The sequence below is a fragment of the Terrapene carolina genome, unplaced genomic scaffold, assembly GCF_002925995.2.
Source record: "Terrapene carolina triunguis isolate 2854851 unplaced genomic scaffold, T_m_triunguis-2.0 Scaffold523, whole genome shotgun sequence".
NCBI lineage: Eukaryota > Metazoa > Chordata > Testudines > Emydidae > Terrapene > Terrapene triunguis.
In genome coordinates this window covers 764456-779852 of record NW_020664874.1, presented here as the reverse complement: position 1 = coordinate 779852, position 15397 = coordinate 764456, and the positions used below count along the sequence as shown (strand labels likewise).

The 15397-nt window shown below is 46.8% G+C and overlaps 1 protein-coding gene across 1 annotated transcript in view; it reads right to left on the bottom strand.

The window, feature by feature from the left end:
• ASXL2 (ASXL transcriptional regulator 2) overlaps positions 1-15397 on the bottom strand; it is a 70705-nt gene that overhangs the window by 16459 nt on the left and 38849 nt on the right. The window contains exons 4-5 of the mRNA XM_029913227.1: positions 13644-13784; positions 11125-11288 (exon numbers count right to left, since the gene is read on the bottom strand). Of these exons, the coding sequence (XP_029769087.1) occupies positions 11125-11288; positions 13644-13784 (305 nt within the window). The remainder of the gene's footprint in view (positions 1-11124; positions 11289-13643; positions 13785-15397) is intronic.

The following is a 15397-nucleotide window of genomic DNA, read 5'->3' as shown; positions in this document are numbered from 1 at the left end:
GTGTCTGCAAGCATTGCGGTCCGCGCATAGCTCTAGTAGGTTGATGTGTAACCGAGTCTCCACAAGAGACCATTTGCCTTGGACCGTGTGCTGACACATGTGGGCACCCCAACCTATCAGTCGTGATTACTATTGGTGGGGGTTCCTGTTGGAATGGGATACCCATGCATACATTTTCTGGTCTTGTCCACCAGTGTAGAGTCCAGGGCATGGGGTGGTACTGCAAGTCATTTGTGAGGCTGTACTTGCTGGTTATATATGCCAAGCTCAACCAGCCCTGTAGGCAGCGCATATGTAGTCTTGTGTGTCGTACCATGAACGCTGTGGCTGCCATGTGTCCTAGCAGTTGCAGGACAGTCTGAGCTGGTATTTGGGGGCTGACTCTTACCTCTGAGGTAAGGTCTGTCAGAGTTGCGAATCTGTTCAAGGGCAGGGATGCCTTGGCTTCTATGGCATCAAGATGTGCCCCGATGAAGTCCAGATGTTGGATAGTGATTAGAGTGGATTTTCATTTGTTTATCTGTAGCCCTAGATCCCTGAATAGTGTGATTGTTGTCTGGACTGTGCCCGGTGCTTCTTGTTGAGTTGGGCAATTGTCCAGGTAAGGGAAGTTCATTATTCCCTGTTTGCGTAGAGGTGCGCTACTACCGCTAGAGTTTTGGAGAAAACTCTTAGTGCAGTGGATAGGCTGAATGGTAGTACACTGTACTGGAAATGTTTGTGTCCTACTGTGAAATGCAGGAATTTCCTGTGAGTGGGGTGTATGGTAATATGAAAATAAGCATCTTCGTGGTCGAGGGCTGAAAACCAGTCCTCCTTTTGCAGTATCGTACTCAGTGTGACCATCTTGAACTTTTGAGAGCGTGTGGATGTACTCACACGCAGTCCTGACATAGACAGTAAGTGTGAGGAGAAGTGACAGAAAAGTGTCACTACATTTAAACAAAAAACAAGGGTTGGGTCAGTGTTCTAATGGCAGCAGTGCAATATAGGATATATTTGTGTCTCAAGGTTCCCAGGCTAACAAACATCTCAGGTTTCTCCCCAAAGACTCCATTTAGCAGAAGCAAGATCCTGACAGAGCTGTGGCCAGCTCTCCCCATCTGAAAAGATGAGTTGGTCTGACACATAGCTTTGAAGGGCGGGAGAGATTAAACGGAAAACTAGGGTGAAGGATGTTCTCTCACAATCTGAAAGTAGCACCTGGTAAACACTATAGCAAGTAAAAGCTCCCTCACGTTGCAGAATCCAGAAATTCCAGTCCAGTCTCAGTTAAAAGTATTTTATTTGCTGTGTCATATCATCAGTCCATAGAGGGCTAGTACTGCACAGCAAGAGTTACTCTGGTTTCATTACAAGAGGCAGGTAATGGTTCCCAGCTATTGTGACATATCACTAGTACTGGTACTTTAGTTTTCTGTGACTGGTACTCTCTAGGCTCCACTCCCTGCCTTATTGATGAGCCTCTGTGTTGGGCTGTTCTCTTCCCCCATGGAGCTTGAGCTCTTCCAAAGCCTACCTCTCACTCACAAGTCAACGCGGCAGGTTAGATCATGCACAACTGAGTGGGACGCAGCAGGCACATATTAGTCAGGCTGTGGAAACATGGTACCATGTCCTTACTCAGCCCCTGTGACGTTCCCCTGGTGTTATCTGGACCGGTGATCTGCTAGGTCACTCCAAACCTTGACTCTAGGAGCCAGACTTACCCTGCTCTGCTGTGAGAACCCCCACTCCTGGGCTGTTCACGCACAGCCTCTGGCATGTAAGTTGCTCCTTGGATTGTGCAACTGAATGACAAGCCAATACCTCCGGTCCCAGACACAATCCTAGGAACCTCCATCTTGCAGTATCCAGTTATGCCCACTGGACGCTGCAAACTTATATGAGCTCATCAATTTAACAAAGAAATTGATATGCACCAGGCTTCTTATCCCAAGGGGAGTCTCTGACATGCTTCAAACCAAACGCATTGCTTCAGGGAGAATAAACAAACAGATTTCTTAACTATAAAGATAGATATTAAGTCAGAGTGGTTACCAAAATAAAATAAAATAAAATATAAGCACACAGTCTAAACTCTCAACCCTATTAGACTGGGCAACATCTAGATTAAGCAGTTTTTCTCACCCGACTGGATATTGCAGTGCTTAATATACAGGTTTGTTTCTTAAACCTGGGCCAATCTCCTCTGTTGGAGGCTTGTCTTCTTCTCAGTGTCTTAGTTGCTAGCAGCGAAGGTGGGGGCAGGAGAAAGAGGGCACTGTATGTGTCCATTCTGTCTCTTTTATACCCTCAGTCCATGTGCTTGGGGAGCACAAGTCCAGGCATGTCTGGGGGGCATTGCTGAGTCTCTTCTCCAAGCAAGGCTGAGCAATTCCCCTGGGGTGGCCTCATGCAGGTGAGTCATTGCATTCTAGCTCCCTTGCTGGACAATGATTGCTGATGGGTTGTTTGACATCCCACCCGGGCGTTGGTTACTTTCCTTGCTGTTGCCTCTGGGGAGCTAATATCTGGCTGATTCCCCAACTTACAGCATGTTTTAGTGACAACCACACAACACAATTCTCATAACTTCATATGCATTAATGAGACATATATATGGATAGAGAAATGGCTTTCAGCATGATACCTTACAATGCATGCTTTATATGTAAGATCACGATTATATGAAAATGAGGAATATGGGGTTACAGTACGCTCCCCCCAGGTATAGAATGTCACAGCCCCTTCCTTGGAATGTGGCTGAATGCTGTTCTGGGCCAGCAGGGAATGTCAAATTCAACATGGCAAAACCTGAACTCCTCCTTTTTCCTTCACCATCCCTATTAACCACAGCAAATCTAGTGTCACCTTTCAGCCCCCTGCTTCCTCTAGCAGCCAGACTGGAACTAGAACTGTGTGAATAGCTGATTTTTTTGTTTGCTGACAATTCTGAAAAATCTTAAAAAAAAAAAAAAAGTGGTTTGGGGTCAAATGAAACATTTTGTTTCAATTTTGAGCATTATTACTAATTTAAAACAAAATTAAATTGAAGAAAAATACAATAATTGAAACATTTCATTTTGAAAATGTGAAAAGAAAATGTTTCAAGTTAAAAAAACAAAACAAAACAAAAAAACAGTTACTGACCTTCTGTAACTACTGTTTTTCGAGATGTGTTGCTCATTCCACGCTAGGTGTGCACATACTGCATGTATCGTTGCTGGAGATTTTGCCCTCAGTGGTATCCGTCAGGTCGGCTCTAGCGCTCTTTGATGTCATGTGCTTACACGCCAGTATAAAGGGGCCACTGGCCTCACACCCTCTCATTTCCTTCTTGCCAGCTTTCTCCAACAGAGGGGTAGGTAGGTGGATCGTGGAATGGACATGAGCAACACATCTCGAAGAACAACAGCTATGGATTGTCAGTAACTGTTTTTCCTTCTTCGGGTGCTTGCGGATGTCCATTCCACATTAGGTGACTCACAAGCAGTACCCAAGGAGGTGGGCTCACAATTCATGGACATGCGGACTGCAACACTGGTTCTCCTGAATCTGGTGTTGTCTTAAGCCTGTTGGGTGATGGCGAAGTGGAGAAGGTATGCACTGATGACCAGGATGTGGCCCTGAAGATGTCTTGGATCAGAACTTGTGCCAGAAATGCTGCTGAAGAGGCCTGAGCTCTCATGGTCAAGATGGCCAGAGGTGGGATGTTTGCCTGCTTATAGCATGCCCAATTACAGGAGTTTATCCAGGATGAGATTCTCTGGGCTGAAACCAATAGGCCTTTCATCCTCTCCGCTATTGCCACAAAGAGTTGCATGGATCTGCGGAATGGTTTAGTCCTCTTGATGTAGAAGGTGAAGGCACACCTAACATCCAATGAGTGAAGTTGACGCTCTTCTGAATTCTTGTGAGGCTTTGGGAAGAAGACTTACATGAAAATGGCCTGGTTGCTATCGAACTGCAAAACCACCTTTTGCAGGAAGGCCGGATGGGGATGCAGTTGGACCTTGTCCTTAAAGAACACCATGTACGGGGGTTCTGCCGTAAGGGCCCTGATTTTAGAGACTCTTCTGGCTGAAGTAATCGCTACCAGAAAGGTGATCTTCCAGGAGAGAAGCAGCAGAAGGCACGATGCTAGCGGCTCAAAGGGAAGGCCTGAGTTTCGATAGGACCAGGTTTAAGTCCTATTGGGGGACTGGATTGTGAACTTGAGGGTAAAGTGTCTCCAATCCCTTAAGAAAGCGAAGTGTCATCTCGTAAGAGAAAACTGACCTACTGCCCACTGGCAGGTGGAAGGCCGAAACTGCTACCAGATGCACCTTGATAGATGTGAGGGCCAGAACTTGTTGTTTCAGATGGAGCAAATAGTCCAGAATAGACTGAATGGAAGATCGAGTCAGAGAAAAGCCTGGTTGGGATGACCATATTGAGAAACACTTCCACTTAGCAAGATAGGTAGCCCTAGTGGACGCCTTCCTACTACCCAGCAAGACCTGTCCAACTTGTGCTGAACAGGCTTGCATCTCTGGGTTCAGCCATGTAACTTCCATGCAGTCAGGTGAAGGGACCCAAGCTTTGGATGGAGTAAATGGCCATGGTCTTGCAAAATCAGGTCTGGGCAGAGTGGGAGTGGTAGCGGTAGCAGGGTGCTACTGATAAGTCTAGCAGCGTGCCAATCCAGTGTTGGCACGGCCACGCTGGGGCTATATGAATAACTCTCACCTCGTCCCGCTTGATTTTCAGAAGGACCTTGTGAACCAGAGGAACTGGACGAAATGTATATAATAGGAGCTCTGTCCATGGAAGCAGGAAGGTGTCAGAAAGGGAGCCAGGGCTGTGCCCGCACAGTGAGCAAAATGGAAGGCATTTCCAGTTCTGGTTGGTCGTAAACAGTCTACATGGGGAGATCCCCTCCTTTAGAAGATGAACCTGGTGACCTCTGGGTAAAGGTACCACTCGTGGTGAGAGGAGAAAGATCTGCTGAGGTGATCTGCCAGGGTGTTCCGGGCTCCTGGAAGATGTGAAGCCGAGGAGGTGGACGAAGTGCTTCACGCAGAAGTCCCTCCTGACACAGGGCGGAGGAACGCGCTCCTCCCTGCTTGTTGATGTAGAATGTGGCTGTGGTGTTGTCCGTCAGCACTTGTATTACCTTGCCTGTGATCTGGGGAAGGAACAGTTGGCAACCCAAGTGGACCATTCTGAGCTCCCTGATGTTTATGTGCAGGGAGAGCTCTTTCTGGGATCACAAGGCCTGAGTCCTGAGGTGATCGAGGTGGGCTCTCCAACCTAGGTCTGAAGTGTCTGACACTAGTGACACTGATGGCTGGGGGATGACAAAGGGAATGCCCACCATTACTGACCGGGGGGGGTCCTTCCACCAGTCAAGGGAGACAAGGACTGGGGCCAGAACAGTAAGCACCAATTCCAAGTGATGTCTGTTCGGAAAGTACACTGAAGCTAATCATGTCTGCAGGGGCCTGAGGTGCTGCCTTGTGTGATGGACCATGTAAGTGCATGCAGCCACGTGTCCCAGTAATTTGAGGCAAACATGGGCTGTTGTGATTGGGTGAGCCATGACCTTGGCTATGAAGTCCAACGTAGCCTGGAATAATGCCTCTGGAAGGAAGGCTCTGGCCTGGGTTGAGTCGAGTACTGTCCTGATAAACTCTGTTCTCTGAACTGGAATGAGAGTAGACTTTTGTTCGTTTACCAACTGGCCCAGTGCTTGGAAGGTGACTTGGACCAGGCTGAAGCTGTTCTTTACTTGAGCCTCGGAACGACTCTTGATCAACTAGTCATTGAGGTACAGGTAGACTTGAACGCCTCACCTTCTGAGGAAGGCAGCTACCACTGCTATGCATTTTGTAAAAAACTGTGGGACTGTAGACAGGCCAAAAGGGAGATCTGCGAATTGATAATGAGTCTGGTTTAAAATAAACCTGAGAAATCTTCAGTGGCAGCAGGTTTAAAAGAAACAAAAGGAAGTATTTCTTCACACAACGCACAGTCAACCTGTGGAACTCTTTGCCAGAGGATGTTGTGAAGGCCAAGACTATAACAGGGTTCAAAAAAGAACTAGATAAATTCATGGAGGATAGGTCCATCAATGACTGTTAGCCAGGATGGGCAGGGATGGTGTCCCTAGCCTTTGTTTGCCAAAAACTGGGCATAGGCAACAGGGGATGGATCACTTGATGATTACCTGTTCTGTTCATTCCCTCTGGGGCACCTGGCATTGGCCACTGTCGGAAGACAGGATACTGGACTAGATGGACCTTTGGTCTGACCCAGTATGGCTGTTCTTATGTTCTTAAGACAGAAATGTGAAAGTAAGTGCCCTTCAAGTCGACAGCAGCATATCAGTCCCCTGGATCCCGGGAGTGGATGATGGAGACCATGCAGAACTTCAGTTTCTTGAGATAACTGTCAAGCCAACGCAGGTCCAGGATGGGGAGTGGGAGGCAGGGATGGAGAAAAACTGAAGGGTATAACTGTCCACCACTGTATTTAGCACCCAGCAGTCCAATGTGATGTGGGACCATGCTGATTTGAAGTGGGAAAGTTGGTCCAAAAATAAAGGAGGTGCAGAATCCGAGATGGGAACTGCTACAGTGCACTCAGGCACACCTTCAAAATGCCTGCAGGGGCCATTGGAGTACCTATGTAACCCCGGCAGCAAGGTTGAGGTGGATGGGAGCAGTTGATGCTTGTAACCTCTGCCCTTTCACTTAAACAGGTCCCTGTGTCGGTGGTGGAGCCGAGAAGCAGGCCAGCCGTTGAAGCCTGAAGTGCTTCCTTGAAGTGGACGGCGCACAGAGGCCCAGGGACCTGAGAGTAGCTCTTGCGTCCTTCAGGCTGTAGAGTCTTGTGTCTGCTTGCTCCAAAAACAATGAGGAGCCTTTGAAAGGGAGGTCCTGGATTGACTTTGGATCTCCTGAGGTAGCCTGGAGGACTGTAGCCAAGAGCACTGCCTCATGGACACTGCTGAGGCCATTGTCCTGGCCACCGCATCAGCTGCATCCAGTGCTGCCAGGAGAGAGGCTCTGGCAACATATTTTTCCCTCCTTTAAGAAGGCAGAGAATGCCTGCCTTGAGTCCTGAGGCACGCAGTCTTTAAATTTGGACAAGGAGTCCCACAAGTTGTAATCATATCTCCCCAGCAGGGCTTGTTAGTTTGCGATACGTAGCTGAAGACCAGTTGTTGAATAAACTTTCCTCCCAAACAGATTACGTTTTTTTTGCATCTTTCTGTGTGGGGGTAGCACATGGTTGGCCTTGTCTATCCCTCTCATTGGCTGCTGATACAACTAGGGACCCAGGAGGGAGGTCAGAGTATAGGTACTCATACCTGTTGGCTGGCACATAATATTTCTTCTCTGCCCTCTTCGATGTGGGGAGCAGAGAAGATGGGGTCTGCCAGAGGGCTTTGACTGGACCCATTACCGCTTTGTTAATAGGTAGGACCACCTTAGATGGTGCTGTTGCAGCCAGAATATCAATGAGGCTGTGGGACAATTTCTTGAGCTCCTCAATCTCTAGCCCCAGGTTAGCTGCTATCCACTTCAGACGCTCCTGATGGGCTCTAAAATCATCTTGCAGCAGTGAGCAGCTCGTTTCCAAGACAGCCTCATCTGGGGAAAAGGAAGAAAGGGCCTGCACTGGAGGGAGGCCTTTTTCCTCTTCTTCAGCCTCTATTACCTCCATGGGGCCCACATCCTGTGTATCGGTATCGAGTTTGGTATCGGAGTTGGGGTCTGGTGCCAAGCAGAGCAGAGCCCTTTTCTCAGAAGCAACTGAGTATGATGGGTGAGAAGATGGACCCGGTACCACGGGAAACCCCCATGGGTTCCAGAATGGCCAAGGCATAGGCCACTGCCCACCTGGCCACATACCAGCAGAGGGACCCAAACTGAGGTCTGGCAGCATGTAGGATGGGTACCGGTGGTGGCTCTTGAGCTGGGTGTAGGGCTCCACGTCTGACTCAGGTGATGAGTCCTCCCGAGGTGACCACGGACAGTGGTACCCCTCACTTCTGCTGTTGGTGCTGAAGGTTCAGGAACCAGTGGTGGACTGGGGATGACCACATAAAGGAAAGCAGGGTTGGCTTGCCCTAGAAGGTATTGAAAGTCCCGGTGCTGGGAAGGAGCTCAGAGCACCATGCTCTCTCCTGCTCATGCTTGCCAGAGCCGGCGGTTGTTACATTGGAGTTGGCGGTACCGGGAGCGATAACAAGTACCTGGCCGTTGCAAAGGCCTCCAGGATTGAAGGCACCGCAATCCCACTGGCACAGCGATCACTTCCCAGCTTTGGTGTGGGGATCCCACACCAGACTCAACGTTCTGGGTGGAGTCGATGGTGCCACCACGGGACAGGAGATGAGTAGTAGTCCAACACACTTCACACTCCACTTCCTTCACCTTGCTTGCCTTTCTTAGGCACCGATGAGCACCCTCTATTGGTGCGCTGCTTTTTATGCTTCCTTGGTACTGGAGATGGAGAACAGTGTCAGGATGCATGCTGTGCCAGAGGAGCGCTTCGCACCAAGGCCACAGTGCTTGGTGCCGAATCCGAACGGCTTCTATTAGGATAGCCTTCAGTCTGATCTCTCTGTCCTTCTTTGTATGAGGCTTACACTCCCGACAAATTTGACAGAGCTCTTTCACGTGACTTTCTTCCAGACACTTCAGAGAACTGGAGTGTGGGTCGCTCATGGGCATAGGCTTGCCAGAGGAGGCACAAGGTTTGAAGCCCGGGGACCAGAGCATGTGTGGCCCCAGTGGCGAAGGGAGCCCCTCAACAGTAAGGGAAGGGGTTCTAACTATCTACAATAGTGCTATTTACAATATTTACACTACAGCTATACTAAGACTAATCAACTAAGATACAGAGAAGAAAACCACTGAAAACACCTTGCCGAAGTAAGAGGAATTGTTCCAGCAACCATCACGGGCAATCAGAAGGAACTGAGAGGGTGCAGGGTCGACGGTGCCTCTTGTACCGGTGCATAAGCAAACAGCACCCGAGGGCGCTAGAGCTGACTTGACGGATACCACTGAGGGAAAACTCTCCAGCAACTGTGCATATGGCACGTGCACACCTAATGTGGAATGGATGTAAGCAAGCACTCAACCCCCACCCGCCCCATGTGAACAATTCAATGAAACAAACAAATTTGCAAAGGGTCATGGTGAAGTCTCCATCACTTACAATTTTTAAATCACAATTTGATGTTTTTCAAAAAGATCTGCTCTAGGAATTACCTGGTCTGTGCTAGACTAGATGATCACAATGGTCCTTTGTGGCCTTGGAATCTATGAAACATTTCAGTGTCACATCATCTGTCATTTTCACTGAAAAAAGTTTTGGCTGAAAAATTTCACCCTACCTGTAACCATATCATGGGTTCTCTCAATCTAGGGCTGTCAGGGTATTGAAACCACCCTGCCCTTCTCATATGGCTAGATAGAAGGAAGGATCCTGGAACGGGAATGGGGGCCTCAGTATGAAAAATGTTGAGAACTCATGCTCTACAGCTCTGAAATCCCTTCTTTCCTCTCCATTCTGCCACAAAACCTTTATCCATTCCTGGGTCAAAGCTCAGCTCACTTAGTCCAACTTCTTCCTCCGTGGACTCTTCTTCTTATCTGAGCCCCCTTTAATCTTTACAGAACTCTGCTGCTAATGATCATGTTTTTGCTTCTTAGACCATGTCACTCCACTGTGCATCAGTTCAAGCTTTTTGTTATTTGTTTATAACATACCTAGAAAGATGGGGTTCAGGCCTCTACATGCTGCCATCATAAAAATATTAAATAATAGTATTCATCGTCACCATCAAGGTTCTGTGGAACTTTGCCCGTGTTTATATCGCTGCCTTCATTTCCACCTACTCCTCCAACTGCCTATGGACCTGCTAAACCACCTTCCGTTATGCCTTCTTTGTATCCTTCTCCCACTTATCTTCATAATTTCTTAACCTGCTACTCCATATATATGGGCCTACCTCCCTCTTCTTATGCATTGAATTAGCCTCTTCACTTTTTCAGATCCTTTCTTAAAACACAGAATTCTTTCATTGGTAATCCACAAAATGTACGAAATCTGCACCACATGTTCTGTAGCTCTAAATTGTGTGTTCTGTGTTCCAATTTAGAACAAAGACTGTGTAGTAGGGACAGCATCTTCCTCTGTGTTGACAAATAATTCATTAACACCTTCTCCCTTCTATGTAAAGCATTATGCATCTATGCAAGGCTAGAGCCCTATCCAGCCTCATGTCTCATTTCACCAAACCCAGCATATAACAGTGCTAACATGACAGCTATTGAGACATCCAGAAACCATAAGGGGACTGGGCTAAAGTATATCAATTGTTTTAGAGACCATCTAGTAAGGCATCTCTCCTAAACGGCTATGGGGATAAGACCGCATTGTAAAGATTTTGAAAAAAAGCTGGCAGTCAACACTCCCTGCCCCTAGCATGTCCACTCCACTACAGCAGAATCCACTGATCTCACTACTATTAGGAATGTAGGATTCACTATATTGGATAAAACTATAGGCCCATCACCTCTGGTATCCATCAATACCTAATGCAGGGGTAGGCAACCTATGGCACAGGTGCCGAAAGTGGCACGCGAGCTGATTTTCAGTGGCACTCACACTTCCCGGGCCTGGCCACCGGTCCGGGGGGCTCTGCATTTTAATTTAATTTTAAATGAAGCTTCTTAAACATTTTAAAAACCTTATTTACTTTACATACAACAATAGTTTAGTTATATATTATAGACTTATAGAAAGAGACCTTCTGAAAAGGTTACAATGTATTACTGGCACGCGAAACCTTAAATTAGAGTGAATAAATGAAGACTCGGCACACCACTTCTGAAAGGTTGCCAACCCCTGACCTAATGCTTCCTTGAAAGCAACACTCCATGTATTTTTCCAAATAGTGTTGTATGTGGATGAAAAAATGCCATCCCAGTTTCCAGCAAGCATCATGTTCTGAAACTTGAGTTTTGACTGCCCTTATCTCAGTGAATTGGCAATTGCTGTGTATGAAGCAAACAATCCCTGGTTTCTGCATGTTGTTACCTGGAAACATAGCACCTCTCTACAACAGAATATGTGGCGTACCTGCCTGTCCACCTCTGGGAGCAGCAGCAGCAGCCGTTGCTGACAGTCTGTGGGTAGGACAGAGAATGTGTGCTTGTTGATCAGCGCCCGCAGATTGGTATTCACTAAGATGGAGTCAGGTGTTTCCACATCAATTTCAGCACATTTCGTCCTCTTCAGCTGCCCTGTAAAGAACCACAGAGGTCTGTGTAACCTGAGGCAAGAATAAGGGCTCCCCTACCTCTGAGCTGCTCTTCACTTAGCTCATGGTTACATGAAGCTATTAATAATGCTGTTTCAATGGCTCATTTTCAAACCCTGGGAGGGAGGGAGCAGTAAGCTCCCTGGCTAAGTCAGGAGCAGAGCAGATGAACATCCACCCTTCTGCCATAAGGATTAGCATTACGTGGAATCGTGGGAGTTAGAGTGTGATGGGATGATTAAAAACATAATGTGGGGATTCTTGGGGCTATGGTCTCTCATCTCCCAAGGAAAATATTAACCCCTAATATTCTGCTTTGTCTGGGTTTGCCTAACTCTGCAAGGATTCCAGGCTGCCCATGGTAACGAGATAGCAGAACCTCCCCTGTGCTGGGGTAGGAGTCTCTCTCAGCAGGATTTTTTTAGCAAGTGTACTTTAATCTTCTATTTTAATCCTGTGGCCAGGGGCAGCTTCTTCCTTTGGATTTCTTGCTGGTTCATTTGTATTTTGAACTCAGCAAAAGCAGAAGTGATTTAGAAAAATATCAGTATCACGTACACAGTTTTCAGCAGACAGCTCTGCTTGTGTTGAGACCACAATGCTAAACAAAGCAGCAAGAATGAAAAAATATTTTCTCTTCTTCCCTTTTCCCACATGGTAAAGGTCCTAACCACTAGTCCTGCAGTTCTAGCACCAATCCCCATGCTACAGAAAGTCTCACATGAGCACTGTAATTTCAGAAACAGCCTGACCGGAGAGCGCATCTGTACAGTGTATGCTCTTCCCTTTGGGCTTGTCTGTTACACATTGTTGGCAATATGCCATTATGTTCTGTGAACTTCAATTAAAAATGTATCATTAATAACAAGTCTAATGAAGACAGTCATACCATGTTCTGCCAGAGCGTGGGGATGATGATTTTAAGGTAATTGCTCCCCACAGCACAACTCCCATGGAAGCTTGTTTCATTTGAGAAAGGTGACACACACACTCAGAGGCCATTTAGAAAACGCCAGTGTCGATTTTGCAATCTGTTTGGTTTGCGCTATTTCCCTGACTTGCAGATGGAGTTGGGTCTGGAATACAGAGCAGCTCTCTCCAGCTGGCTGTGCTGCACACCTCTCACTGGCAAAGGGCTGGCAAGGAGCTTGGCCACAAACAACAAATGAACACTGCTCTGCCTTATTCTTTTTTCCTCAAATTTTAAATTAAGTGAATGTTTAGTGCTGGGATGGTGCAGTAGCTCTGGGTATGCTGGGTACTTATGCCCAGAACAGGTACCGCAAAAGCAAACTTCCCTCACATGGGCCCACCAACATATCTCAGCCCTGACCTGGAGTGCTTCAGTCTCCATGGCGTCCATGTCCGTCGTGGGCATCCAGGCTGAGGCAAAGAAAGGGGTCAGCTAGGGCCAACTGTGATGGTGATTTGTGTGATTGTGCACCTGTGTATTGGGAGCAGGGCTGCACCCTCCTGTGTGGGGGGGGTAATGTTCGAGTGACTGACAAAGCAGCACTGATGGGTAGAGCCCTGGCGAATACAAAATTTGTATCCGCATATATGGTCCGTGGATATAAAGCAGATATCCAGAGATTTGCAGGGCTCTACTGATGGGCTCTTGACATTACTAAGTGTGGGTTGCCACAATGCAAGATCTTAAGGGGCCATGGAGAAATTGCAGAGGACCCCGAATGGGATATGGATGGAACCTTTCACCTCAAGGCCACTAATTCAGATCAATTCCAACAAAAACTGTTACCAATGGATGGACTTTTTGGCCCATGTGAAGTGAGGGGTGATGGGGCTGAGCACATGGTTTCCCCCTACTCCCCTGGCCTACAGAGACAATAGTGAGATTTCATTTAAACTCCAAGCATCTGTAAAACAAACCACAAGCAACAAAGGGGAATTGAGAAACATGTAACTTAAAAAACCTGGCAAGAAACCAAGTAACACTCTTGGGCTTGAAGGATGGGGTTTATTTTTGCTTCTTTTTTAAGGTAACGGAAACACCTTAAGTGCTAGAAGGAAAAGGCTGCTAAATAATGCAAGTCCTTTTCTGCCTCTGTTGCACAGAGGATTGTGAACACAAGAGCCAGCAAAGCTTCCTGATGAGAAGAGCTGGGCATGGACATGTTTGCGTGTATAGAGTTTCTGAGTTGGGTGGTGGTTTTATTTTCCCTAATTCATGCTGAAGAGCAGGAGTGCCTTTCAGGATTGGCCAGAAACTGCTCCAACCCTGGAACTAGCTGCAGCTTTTACTTAATTTTCCGCTCTGCTTTTTACTCTGCCATCAGAGCAACAAAACCCTCTTTGTGCAGAAAAATAAATAACTTACTTGCATGGAGTCTGTCAGATCTCTGGAATGGTTTCTTCCCCAAGCCTGGCAGGGAGTTATCAGCCTTAACAGAGGGAGAGGAGCTGGAGGTGGAGTTCTGAGGGCTGCTTGATTGTCCATCTGACTGCCTTCCTTCCCAAGCTGTACAGGAAACAAACGTTTTAACATTGGGGATCTACAAGTGTTACACAAAACATCTGTTTGCATGGATTTAATAGAGCATTCTTTAATATCGGTACCCTAATTCACAGCAGTGCCAGGAGAAGAAGTTCTATAACACTGAGCCCTGGTCTACACTACACATTTAAGTTGGTATAACTATGTCACTCAGGGATGTGGAAAATCCACACCCCTGAGCAACACAGGACCAACCTAAGTCCTGGTGTAGACAGTGTTATGTCAACGGGACAGATACCTACCCTGATGGGAGAAGCTTTGCCATCTGCACAGGTACCGTCTTCACTAAGCACTACAGTTGCGCTGCTGCAGTGCTGTGTAAGAATAGACAAGCCCTTACATTTTTCTCCTCTCCTTGCACTGATTTTCCAGCCTTCTATAAGCAGCAGGGCCTTCTTATCTTATCTTATCAGGAGCTATCAAATCATCACAGAAGATAGAGATGGAAAACAGTCTCTCGGATCATCTAAATCTATTCCTCATCAATGCAGACAGTTTATTCTTCATGCATTTTCCAGTCCAGTGATGGGACTACGAGAACTTCCTTTCAGAGGCTGCTCTACTATCTGATGGAGCTCACTGCTAGGCAATATTTCACAATACTCAGCCTATATTGTCCCTTTCTTCATTTCAACCCATTACTCCTCATGGCGCTCCCTTAGGCCACCCCCAATAATTCTTTTCCCTCCTTAGTGGTTATGCCCTTCATGTACTTCAGATTATTATCATGTCCTTCCCCCTAAAGTCATTGCTTAGCCAAGTTAGTCAGATTTCACTCTTTTAAAATCTCCTCATAAATCAAGCCCTCCCACTACCCGATCATTTGTGCTGCTCTCAGTTTTTTAACATTCCTCTGTCTACAGCAGTAACATTTCTTTCTGCTCACAGAAAAAGATTCCCATCCCGTCGAAGTGCATTTTCTTTTCCCCTTCTCTTTCTCAATAAGCTGAATTAAGAACATTAGCAGTTGTTTTCCCACTGCCTTAGATGAATATGCAGTAACAGGCCTGCATTCCACATCGCCAAAGGTGCTCCCGTTCCTCGGCAATAGAAGAGGAACTCAGGAGTACACACAGATAAGTCACAAAGCGACTGAACATTGTTATTAATCACTTATGTCACAGTAACACCCAAATGCTCCCAGCAGGATCATACTCCATTGTACTGGAGGTTTTATAAAACATCCAAGGCTCTGACCCAGAAATACTGAGAGTCTAGTAAGACCAAAGGGCGAGGGAGAGAGCTACTTCTAGGTCTCAATTGAATTAGTTTGATGGCCTCAGTCACAACTTTTCTGGATGTTTTTTGCCTCTTTTTCTCACTCACACCCTGCACAGGGCTGGTGAGTCAGAGGTAAGGAGCTGGTTTCAGGGGACCTCCCGATCATAACGTAGCAGCCAAAATGAAGGGAATTCAGAGAAAAATAACAAAAATGATAAAGGGAGCTGCAGAGAAATGGCTCAGTATATCTGACTGGCTAAGAAATGACCAAAGGGGACATGGTAATTGTCTGCAATTATGAGGAGGGTGTAAACCGAAAGCACGGAGAGGAATTCTGTAGGCTATGCAATGCTTTG